At 41.6% G+C, this 12,471-nt stretch overlaps 1 protein-coding gene across 14 annotated transcripts in view; it reads left to right on the top strand.

Annotated features, from left to right (window-relative positions):
* The window catches only part of HECA (HECA ribonucleoprotein granule regulator), an 88,015-nt gene that overhangs the window by 12,183 nt on the left and 63,361 nt on the right, over window positions 1-12,471 (top strand). For 6 of the 14 annotated variants that reach the window (XM_084827701.1, XM_084827700.1, XM_084827698.1 and 3 more), the window contains 2 exons: window positions 1,210-1,359; window positions 5,664-6,704. In XM_084827701.1, coding sequence (XP_084683827.1) covers window positions 1,210-1,359; window positions 5,664-6,704 — 1,191 coding nt within the window. Of the gene's footprint in view, window positions 1-1,209; window positions 1,360-5,663; window positions 6,705-8,583; window positions 8,648-9,185; window positions 9,278-12,471 lie in introns of those variants that run through there. The other 8 variants (XM_084827703.1, XM_084827706.1, XM_084827708.1 and 5 more) reach the window with 4 other exon arrangements.

The following is a 12,471-nucleotide window of genomic DNA, read 5'->3' on the forward strand; positions in this document are numbered from 1 at the left end:
TCCACTGCGGCAAGCTGTAATGTGTGTATTTCTTATTTAGAGTCATACTTCTAGCTAGCCTTATTACTATGGCTCCTTTTAAGGGTTTGTGTATGTACTATATTTCACTGCATTGTTGCTGTACAAGGGTATAATGGCTGTTGTGATTACTAGAGCTGAGTGGAATGTTCCCAAAGTTCACTTTTTGACTCAAAATTAGTGATTTGGGGGTGTAAGCCTCTGAAAACCTGCTAACCTTATGGGTTTTCTTTATGATTGTGTCACTACTTGCAGCTACTTCCTGCCTTGCTGCTGCCTCAGTGACTATTCCCCCCCTCTTCTTTATTTTTCCTTAAGTGATCACAGCTATTCAGGTTTCAGGTACTGGACAGTGATGATGTTACAGTGCTATGTAGCCAATTAGATTTGGCTATTTGCTGATACCAGTAAGAGCAGATCAAGTCGATTCAGAGTGAAGCAATGCTTCTGTTCATGTTCAGATCACAATCAGTGGTCCCAGAATGAACACTTTTGCTGTCCTTTTGACCCAATTCCTGAAAAATTCCCACAAAGGTGTGTGTGTATTTTGATTCTGATGAAGACTGTAGCAAAATGGGGGCTGAATTTCAGTAGTTAACTCTAGATAATTGCAAGCTACCTAGAAGCAACGGCTGGAGGTAAGAGTAAGAAGAATCTTACCAGACAAATACTCTTGTACTGTAATATAATTTGGAAATATGTTAGTTCAGACTAAGACTAATTTACTGGGTGATACAGTACATCACTAAGGGCAAAGGACAAAATTTAGAGTGTAATCCTATGCATATTTAGACAGAAAGAAGTCCTACAACTCCCTGCATTCCCCAGCCAGCCATGGAAGTTGTAGGGCATTTTTCTGTCTAAACATGCACTGGATTGCGCCCTTAATAAGTAATTCCAAGTGAAAATAAAAGCAACAACAACAGTGTTCTTATGTCCCCAGGATAACACACACTCACACTTATTTTTTATACATTTCTATCCCCCCCCCCCACGCACACCTTTTACAGTAGATGAACAACTGCTGCCTTTCTGAAAGCTTGAACTGGCCACCATTTGATCATGGATATAGAGGGCGAGTTCACATATCACACTAAGCCACGGTGGGTGGGTAGCTTGTCCATTACTCCCAACAGACGACCACTTGCTTGGTGGCTTGCTGTGACTTATTTCTCCCTCAATTCCTCTCAGACCTCCTGGCCGTTGCCGGCATGCATCTCAGGGGCCATTGTGGCAGAAATCCTCATTGCGTCATTCCCTACATTGGCACCCTTTCTGCAGTTGGTCCACTGGGGTTGTTGGCTCATGAGGAAACTCCTCCCCTGCAACAGATCTCCAAAGGTATTTAAGATTTGGAGCCCTTATGAACACGGGAATGTGTTCACCATTTTTTTTTTCTAGTTGCACAAGACCACAAGACTGCCTGTCCACTATTGGGCCCAGCATAGCCATATCCCCCATATCCCCATAGCTATAGCCGTAAATGTCCTTCTCAGTTGCATCCTCCACTCTGGCGCATCCTGAGCAAAACTACTCCCTCTCCTGCATCAGATGACAAAAAAGAAATAATTTTCTGAAAATGATTTCTATACTGACCAAAAGCTGAAGCTTTCTAGGCAGTTCACAATTCACAAAGATTACAAACCACAGATACAACATTATAATAAAACATAGTGTAAAAATTTTAACATATCAATTTTTAAACAATTTAAACAGCTAAAAAAAAGTGTTCACAATTTGGGGTGTGTATGTCTTGTGCGTGTCTTTAAGACCATCTGTCTGCTACTTAGCCAAGCATGCCAATATCCCCCTCTTGTCCATGTCCTTGTCAATTTCATCCTCCACTTCCAGGCTTCCCTTGTTGGCAAACATCTTTTTTTAAAAGGCTGCTTCTGGTTCTACTGAAGTAATAACACCTGCCCCTAAAACTCCTTCTCTCTTGCAGCTGCTAGCTGCTTCCGGCTCCCCCCCTCCCTTCATACTTCTCACTTCCCTTCACTGGTCTCCATTGCTAGCTATCAGATATACATATGAGTTACAGAGCAGGGAGGGGGATTGCTAAACATATGCAAATGTCATGGCAAAGCAGTAAAATGGAGGGGGAAATTGCTCATATTTCAAGCAGAGTGGTAAAACGGAGGGGGAAATTATGCAAATGTCCTAACACTGGACATTCACTCCTACACACTTGTGCAGGACTGAATTTTGTGTGTGTGTGTGTGAATGCATTCGGGAGAGTCCCTGGTGTCCTTTCTTCAAGATTTCTATGAACAAAAAAGAATTAAAAATCTATCCTGAGGCAGAGGGCACTGAGAAGGAGTTAGGGAGAATGCCAGGGGCACTAGCAAGATCACAAGGAGCAGCAGGGCTTTTTGGTTCTCTTGCTGGCTGGCAATCTAGCTGTTCCTGACAACTCATGATAAAATCACCCTGCCAGGTTTGGATATAACAAGAAGACATCCTGAGAACAAGCCGCCCTAAGCAACCCTACTATAAGCCATGGGTGCTCAAGGTTTGTTTTTGCTTGTTTGCAAAAAACAACCCATGATGGAAAAACCGTTCTGGATTCTGACGTCACACTAAGTCACCCTACAACCACCCACAATAAGAATCCACCATGGCTTAATGTGATGTGCGTGCCAGGTCAGTAGAGTGTGACTGTGTGTGTAAGAATTTTATGAACAAAGGTAGCAACCCCCCCAATCATATTTACTTCAATCTTCAAACCACCTTTTTGAAAATTTTACAAATAGATAAGGAAAACTGGAGTTTAAGTGGATGCCTAGGTTTACATTGTAAAACTCCTGAGTGATTTTAATCACTACTTCACTGCCGTCAGCTAACCGCATGTTTTTTGAATGTATGTTATAAAATTACTTCTAACATATATACCAATTGCAGGCCATTTTATCTCTAAAAACCACTATTGTATACTACTTAATTCCATGTTATCTGTAAATCATGTCCAAATACCTGTTGTAAGAAGATTGCTTGACTACCATTATCGAGCTTCTCTTATCACATTTTGTATACATTTTTGCTTAGTTGACAGATTGTAGAGGCCTGCTTTTTTACCTGCGTTCTTAACTACAGGAATCTGTAGATTCATATTAGTGTTCACATTCCCCTCCCCATTCCCCAAGATCTGAGTGTTAATGATACGTGCAAAGAAACCAGGACCGCATTGTGCTTCCTGTATTCATGCGTATTATTAATATACAAAGTGTGGACGTGGGTATCCCCTCCTGCCGTCGCACACAACATTCTTTCTATAGAAGAGATGTCATTAAAGGGATGTCATTAAATTGGATGTTAATAATATGCACAGATCAAGAAGCATGACTCATTTGAAGCTGTTGCCATTCAGCACATCAGTTACTTGCAAGCAAAATGTGTCCTGGTTTGAACCTACAGGGATCCTGGGCCACCATGTGTGGCAAGTAGGGATTATAACTGGGCAAGCATGCCCTGCCCTGAAATCTGTATAATTAGAATGTGATGTTGGTGTGCATGTTGTGCATATTTTTCTGGACAACTGTCGTACTTGTAGTTTGGTGCTGAATCTGGAGCGGGAAATCTAATCTAAAAAAAAGTATACTGTTTACTGCAGAATTATTGTCTTTAACCATATGCAGATTTATTCTACTATTGTTTTTTTAATCGGGTTACATCTCTTGCTACCTTTGCAACTGGCGACTACTTTTGAGAAGCTAGCCTGATTTGCACAATCACAGGTTGGCTAACAAGCTACTGTGGTTTATTCACCACCCTGCATGTCCCAGTTGTGTCCCAGCTGGATTTGCATAATTACCCTCGCCAGTGTGGCTTGTTGTGTCATGCAAACCTAGCGAAGGTGGCTTGTTAGGGTGGGTAACAAACTACCCCACAACCCTGCAATAGCCCATGGATTCTGGGTGGTTTGTTACCTACACCAACAAGCCTCTGTCCCTGGGTTCTGCATTAGTGAGGGTAATTATGCAAATCTTGCCATGCCACTTGTTAACTGCCCTGTGATTGTGGGAACAGGCTCACTGTATATAAAGGGCATATCCACTCTGAGTGCTTACTTTTCTTGGGCAGCCTGGGCGCTTAGAGCTTTTGTGTTCTCATGGTCTGGGATTGGGAGAATTGGTTGAACCTGAGCTAGGTCACATATTTTAATTTTAGATATTTAACCCAAATTATTTCCTCATATCTGTTAGTCTCCCTAAAGGTACTATTTTTTCTCACATCAGGATGTGTAATTTCTGAAAGGTGACTTTCTAAGGGTTTAATGTTGAAACTCCGTGTTAATTAGAATGTGTTTCTTAGCCATAGAGGTTAGCTAATTGAAGTTCTTCAAGTGTATTAAAGGCCATGGGAAATTCTGACATTGAAACGCAAAGCATTTATTTTTACATTATGGAGCTTGGAAAGATCTTTACACATTGGCTTTGCTTTGCTTAGCTGCATCTGTAGATACAACGAAATGTTTTATTAAGATGGATTTAATCTCTGTGACTTGACTTAATTTAATAACATCTTCACAGCATGTTCAGTTGGTAGAAAATATTAATTGGAACTTAATTATGTTTCTGCTTAATTTTTCGCTTTATAATGAAAAACAGTTGGCATAAGGACCTTATTTCCTCTTGAAATAATGAAATATAGTTCCATGTGTGTTTTTTTCTTAAAAATACACAAAGTCTTTCTGATGTCTAGGCAGCAATTTTATTGTTCATTGCTCCGGTATATAAATGTGGAGTGGTATATAGATGTGGAGCGGTATATGAGAGCCAGTGTAGTGTAGTGGTGAGAGTGACAGACTGGGAGCTGGGAGATCTGGGTTCTAGTCCCCACTTGGCCGTGGAAGCTCACTGGGTGACTTTGGGCCAGTCACAGACTCTCAGCCCAACCTACCTCACAGGGTTGTTGTTGTGAGGATAAAAAATGGAGAGGAAGAGGATAATGTAAGCCGCCTTAAGAGGAAAAAAGGTGGGATATAAATGCAATACATGCAATAAATAATAATAATATATAAATGTTGTAAATAAATAAATAAAATGTGCTAAGTTATTTTGTTACTGGTTAGATAAAAACAGTGTTTTAACTTCTAATATTACTTGTTTTGAGCTACCCTGAGAACTTTGTTTAAAGGGACACTTATAATTACTGCAAGTAAGTAAGTAAATAATGTTAAACACAAGCTGGTTTCTTAAACATTAGAGGAGAATTATGTACACCGCCTTGAGTTCTTTAAAGAGGAAAAAAGGCGGGATATAAATGTAATAAATAAAATAAAATAAATAAATAAACAAAAGAGCTCAGTGCTATACCTGTATGTATTCTAGAACTTTGAGCTTAGGCACTCTGATGAATAAAACCAAGCTGCATGCATCTGTGGCTTCTAGTACTCTTCTATGAAGGGAAATGCTATATATGCACATGTGGATTCTCCATTGCACATTCCTCATTTCATAGAATAGTACCAATGTATGCATAAAGCATCGTAAGTGCATGAGAATCCCTGGATTCTGCTTAGGATTAACTGTGCTCTCTCAACCCTTCGCCTATATGTTAGTAAGAGTTTGCAAATTCTGAATTCGCAAAAAAAGAGAGCAAATGCTGAGTTGCGTATAATACAACTTCTGTTTTGTGTTCCCCAGAAGCACTTTGTGCTACACCGCTGATATGTAGCTTTGGACGGCCTGTTGACCTGGAAAAAGACGACTACCAGAAAGTTGTATGCAACAATGAACATTGTCCCTACAGCACTTGGATGCACCTTCAGTGTTTTTACGAATGGGAGAGCAGTATTTTGGCCCAGTTTAACTGCATTGGGAGAGCAAGGAGTTGGAATGAGAAACAGTGCCGACAAAATATGTGGACCAAGAAGGGATACGATCTCGCCTTCCGTTTTTGTTCTTGCCGATGCGGGCAAGGCCACTTAAAGAAAGACACGGATTGGTATCAAGTAAAACGAATGCAAGATGAAAAGAAGAAAAAGTCTGTGTCTGAAAAGACAAGTGGAAGATCAACATCAGAGTCTTCAGAAGATGTTAAAAAGTGCAGGCCTGCCAACAAACCACAGAAAGGTTTAAACCATGATATACAGAGAAGGCATTCAATGGATAGGCAGAACTCTCAAGAGAAAGGCACCACCAGTGGTAGCTATGCAATCCGTTCTCCTTGTGGCTCTCCTGGTCAGTCGCCTCCAGCAGGTTACTCTGTTCTTGCCCCCACACATTTCAGTGGGCCCCGCTCTTCACGATACTTAGGAGAATTTTTGAAGAATGCCATTCATCTAGAACCTCACAGGAAGAACATAGCTAATAGTGGCATGTTCAGGAATGCTCACTTTGATTATGGGACACCTGGGTTCCAAGCACATCGGTCAGGACATTTTGATGCCCCTGTACAATTTTTAAGGAGGCTTGATCTATCTGAACTCCTTGCTCACATACCCCGGCATAAGTTGAACACTTTCCATGTTCGGATGGAAGATGATGCCCAAGTGGGTCAAGGAGAAGACCTACGGAAATTCATTCTTGCAGCACTCAGTGCCAGTCACCGAAATGTTGTCAACTGTGCATTATGCCACAGGACACTGCCAGTATTTGAACAGTTTCCATTGGTGGATGGAACCCTGTTTCTTAGCCCATCAAGACACGATGAAATTGAATATGATGTCCCCTGTCACCTTCAAGGTACAGGTTGCTTATCAGTCCTGTGTCATTTCTTAAATTATCACTCTGTGTTTTGTATCTCCTATTTCTGTGCTGCATTTTATGGCAGAAAGATACTTTCATGCAACTAAGTGTAACAAAACCCTGATGGCCTAACCATCAGCGTTATGTTACCCAACCTTTAGGATAACTCTACCCTGTCTAAGGAAAAACAGCTTGACAGAGGGGATGAACTTGTAACAGAGAAGGCATGTGTGCAAGGGAATATAGGTTGTTACACTCTTTCTCTGCTAGCTGCACCCCCTCCAGATTCCAGACCTGTGTTTACCCTTACAGACACACATCTGGAACTTGGGCAGGGTGGGTGCGAGGAGCAACAACATGGATGGAAGAGTTGCTGGGAAAAGAAGCTTCCCTGCTGCTTCTGTGCTCTAAATTGTCTCCCTCTGAAGCACGTTTGCTTAGAAGAAGTATTTGTTGAGGTATATATATATATATATATAGAGAGAGAGAGAGAGAGAGAGAGAGAGAGAAACATGTAGCTCTTCCTTTAGCTTCATTGCAAGACTAAAAGGGGTTCCTGGTTCTCACTGGGTGAAAACTGATGAAACAAAAGTTGATATTTAAATGTAATATTATACAGCAGGGAAGGCTTAAAAAATGACTGGCTGTAGTATTAGATTTATACTGAGGCGGTCTTCTGCAGATTATGGGAAAAATTGGAAGAAGAATTTTATTCTGTGTTGTACGCTTTCAGGGGTTTGTTTACTGTAAGTCTTAAAATAACTCATACATCTGTCTGCTCAAATAAGCATTGTATAAAACAAGATCAGGTCTTGTGGAGTTTTTAGAACAGAAGCTTTGTAGAGGCAAGGCACCTTGAACATTATTTTTAGTGGAAAGGCGGAATATAGATTTAATAAAGAAGATAAATTTGCTGACAAAATCAGCCACTGTGGATATTTCTGGTTTAATAATAATATAAATGACCACAAGGTCATATGTATACATAGTCTAGAGGTTTAGCGAAAGAAGCACCGGGTGACATGAAGTAAGAAAAATGCCAAAAGACAGAAAACATAGTAATAATTGTACATTTGTATGAAGAACATATATTGTCAATGAGATATAAATTAGTCTTAGTTTAAATACAAGAATGTTTAAGGGAGAAATCCTATGGCCACTAGACAGTGGCTAGACGGCCATAGGATATGCTGTTATCCAGGAACCGACCTCCCCCCGCTTCCACACTGTCTAGGAGGCAGCGCGGAACAGCCCCGTCCTCTGTGTTCGCAAGAGGAGCGCGGAGCGGCTGGAAAGGGGGTGGCTGGGGGTGGTCCAGGCCGGGGAGGGCGTAGCTGGCTGTATGACACATCCTATGTGTTGTACAGCAGCCTCCCTCCCCGCTCTGTGCTCCCACGGCTAGACAGCTGCAATCGGCTGTCTTGCAGAAAAAGGAGGGCAGGAGGAGCGCGGAGGGAACGATCCCCTCTGTGCTTCTCCTGCCTTGCTTCGGATAGGCGAGTTCAGAGGCGGCCGCCTATCTAGATAGGATTGTGCCCCAAGAATGTGTCATTATGATTACCATAAAACTTTCAGGTTTTCATGGTTTTACTCTTGTAACAACATCAGAACTGCTACATTCTGGAACTACTACAGAATGTAAATACAAGATGAACAACACAAAAGCCTTAAAGTTCTGCAGTCATGATGATAAATTTGTACTTTGTTTAAATAGGAAACATGTTTAATTCATATGTCGTTGATCAGCTTCCCAAGAACAGTTTTTTAAAGGTGAAAGTGGTGTTATTTGCACACCGTATTTCCATGCCTATCCTTTTTGTGCCTTTGAAAATCTGTTTCTAATCTCTCTTTCATGCCTGCTCATATGACATTACAGTGCAATCCTATACATGTCTACTCAGAAGTAAGCCCTGTTGAACTTCAATGAGACATGCTCTCAGGTAAGTATGTATAGGATTGCAACCTTAATACATAATACAATTCCAGGAAGGAAAGAGCAATTAAGCTAAGACAGTTAGTTCAGAAGTAATGCTAAGCCATAGTTTACCATTACAAGAACAACCCCAGGTAATCCATGGGCTTTTGTTCTTTCCATAACTCGTCTGGTGCAGCTGGGAAGAGTTTGGAAGTTTTTCTTCTGATTGTTAACTGTAGTTTGTGTAATTTGAAGCTGACGAACTATGGTTAATGTGAACTATGGTTAGTAGAAACAAGCAAACTTCAAACTGTGGTTTACAAAGCTGGCTTGTTTCCATGAACAGTCGTTAATATTAACCACAGTTTAAGGTTTAGATGGCATGCTAAACTGTGGTTAACCTAAAATAGCAGTTGAAGCTTCTGATCTGCTTGTGGCTGTGCTGGAGGAAGGCGGGGAGCACATGATCCCAAGGCTTCCTATGACTTGTCCTCATAATGCTAACATAGGGTTTAGTGTTATGTATGAACCAACCTTATATAATCTATCTCTTCTCTTCTCAGCTCTTAGTTATACATTGAGCTGGATCCAATGCCGCCCCTGTGTGGGTGTCCTAGGCATGTTGGTGGCGGTGCGCTAGCGGCCCCTGCTGCTGGTGGGTACGATGTAGCACTTCTGGGGGCAAGTGCATAAACGAGCAGAAATGCTTATTTCTGGAGCCCCCTGGATTGGATCCAACCCATTGGCTTTAGCATTTTGATGTGGCAATAATTTAACACTTTCAACAGCAGTACAAAAATTCTCCTAAATACACCATGGTTTGGAGATTGGGAATATTCTGTGGGCTCACATGCTCCCTCCTCTGTCATGTCCAGTTGTAGCACCCCCTTCTATGGTTTCCAGTAAGTACATTTTCCCCAATTTGGATATCACAGCAAGCTTGTGTTTAGAGCAAATTGGGATCAGGAGGAAAGAAGTGGAGTGGGAAATATGTGAGCCTCGTACAGTTTTTGTGATCTTTTTGGTACAGTGGTTTGGAGAATTGTCTGAATTGAGCCTGTGGTTCAATTCAGAATGGTCTATATTGAGCAACTGTGGTTATCACTGACATTCCAATCATGGTTTGAAAACCACTTCAAATCATACTTTGGAGGTTAGCATTATCCATAGTTTTCCCAGTTAATATTCCATTGCAAACTAGAAAGGGAGGAGGAAATCTGTGCACAAGGAGGGAATGTGCAAGTTTGCAGCATCTTCCCAACCATGATTTGGGGGATTGGAACATGATGCCTGAATTGGGCCAGAGTCTGTGAACTGATTCAAATGTACAGAAAGACACATGCTACAGTCCTTTCATGAGTTCCCACAGACTCTATGTAAGGATCACTCCACATGCGGAAAGCTCCCACACCACAGGAGAGTGCTTCTTGAGCAGTCTACTCCATACTTTCAAACAAACATTTGTGAGGGAACGCAAGCCCCTTCGCCACAACAAGGCAGTGATCCATGAAGGGGTAGATTTTGTAGACACTATACCATCTTCCTATTTTCACATTTGAATGTTCTCTGTATTTATGTGCCCAGCATAACTGCAGAGTATACAAATTTATCTATCTCTTGCGATCTGAGCTTTTATTTCCTGAAATGACGTTAAAGCAGTGACTTTGTGGTATGAAGAAAGGGCAGTAGTATCTGTATTTCCTGAATACTTCTATGCACAAGGGCTTCTGTAATTTTGTATTCTATTTCCGAACAGGACATCTATGTATGAACTTCATTTCATTCATTCATATGAACTTAACATTGTAGAAGTTCATATATGTCATAACTGAATGATACAAAACCTACTGATTTAAGACCAGAGTTAAGGCCATCTCACGTTGGCTCAAACTCTGCAAAGCCAAGAAATTGGAAGCTAAGGCCAATGCCTTGACAGGCATGCCCCATGATCAGTAATGCTAGAAGAATCCTCCTGTGTATTGACCATGCCTGTTTTTGCTTACTGATCTTGGTGACAGGATTGGCTAAACAGTGGGAAATAAGGGTCTCCGTTGATGTAGTAGGGGGGAGAGTGGTAGTGTTTCTAATGACTTGCCAGCTACAGGTGTAAACAACAAACAGGCATGGGTCAACTCACAGGAGTATTTCTCTAACAATATAGTAAGGTTCATATGCTTTATAAGGCAATACATGACCAGGACAGTGTAGGGCATGTTTCCTGGTCCCAGGCACTCGAACCTCCCCATCTGGATTTGGGCCTGTAAGACCAAGGAAAAGTGGAGGTGCATGGAGGGTAAGTTGTAAGCAAGCACAATTTGTGATAGCACAAGATCGTTACTGGACATGGGTAGGCATGTCTCAAGGCATTAGCCTTAGCTCCCAATTTAATTGGATTTTCCTGGTTTTTGTAAAGGAAATATATCATTACAGTATTGGAAATCTCTCCACCCCCTTCCCAATGCATTTGAATCTGCTCTCTTACAAGTCAGCTATATGTTCCATGAGATTAATGGTAATCATGATTTCATTTCAAGGTACACACTTAACTTCTTTTTTTAGGTGTACACCACAAACAAACAATAAATGCTTGCATGTTTGTTAATTTGAACAAATCAAAAGCATAATAGTAAGGTAATACTTCTATCAGGAATAACCAGCATCAGTCACAAAAAAGGAGCCAGCTTTTGAGTTATCTAGAAAGCTTCTTTGTGTTGAATGATAATTGGAACCCCCTTCCTGCAGTTTATAATGAAGGGTGTGGATTGCAAATGGAGTCCGCAATTCTATTCTGACTTACTAGACAGTAATGAAATACAACTTTCATTTGAGGAAGAAAATGTGGGGTGGGAGATGGTTCCAGGAACTTGTAAAGCCCTGTCAGTAGGGGTGGCTTGTGAACAGCCATTCCAACCTCTTATCCCTTTTTTGGAAGGCATAGGTTTTGTTTTGAGTGAGGTCAGTTTCCTTTCCCCTTCCTTTCCTCCCTTCAATGTTCCATCTGTCAGTCATAGAGTCAACAGGTATCATTTGCCACTTCTCTTGCTATGCAGATATCTTGTGATTTTTGTCTTAGAAAAGATGTTTCAATTAAGCCAGTGTAATATAAAGTTTGTTGCACAAAGTGGTGTATCGGTGCATAACCAGGCAGAAGCTCAGCAGACTTCCATCCCTCCCACCCCTTTCCTCAGAAGCAGTGAAATGGGCTCCTGGCTAAAAGAAATCCAAATGCCCCCTCCATGTCTTCATGGTCTCCCATGCCACCAGTTGGTGCTCAGGATCCTCACAAGTTTTAACTCTGGCACAGTACTGATTCAATAGCCCTGTAGTATTCCCGGTTTATGGAAGTAAAGCCCCCTGCAGGATGCCTGCAGCACAACCCTCTTTGGCCTTGAGGAGCTGCCAGAGGAGATTCTGAGGGGGAGTGTTTTGTGAGGCATTTCTGAGGGGAATGGAAAATTTGAGAGAGAAAAGAGACTTGGGAGACCATAGGGAGAGTGAGTGGATACAAAGCACCAGCTAGGGAAGGCAGTGGAAGGGAGAACTGCAGTCAGATCCCCTCACACAGAATTCATTCAGCAGCAGCTTTGAGGCCAGAGAGTGAGCAGGCTGAGGGCTACCACTGCCTGCTGGCCCAGCAGCAGAGAGGCCGGAGATGGGAGGCCCTCATCACTCTCAAGTGACTAACAGATTTATTGGACTCCACCCCTTCCTATGCTTTGTTTTGAGTCTTATCTTAAACGTTATAATTAAGTTAATTCTACCTATTCCTTCTCTCTTTCCCCATTCTTATTAAATTGTCAGCAAATTTTTGACTTTCAAAAGCATTTTATTCAGTTTTCAGTTTCATAG

The sequence above is a fragment of the Heloderma suspectum genome, chromosome 1 (genome assembly GCF_057233095.1).
Source record: "Heloderma suspectum isolate Gila_16-S chromosome 1, 16-S_ref, whole genome shotgun sequence".
NCBI classification, from domain to species: Eukaryota; Metazoa; Chordata; class Lepidosauria; order Squamata; family Helodermatidae; genus Heloderma; species Heloderma suspectum.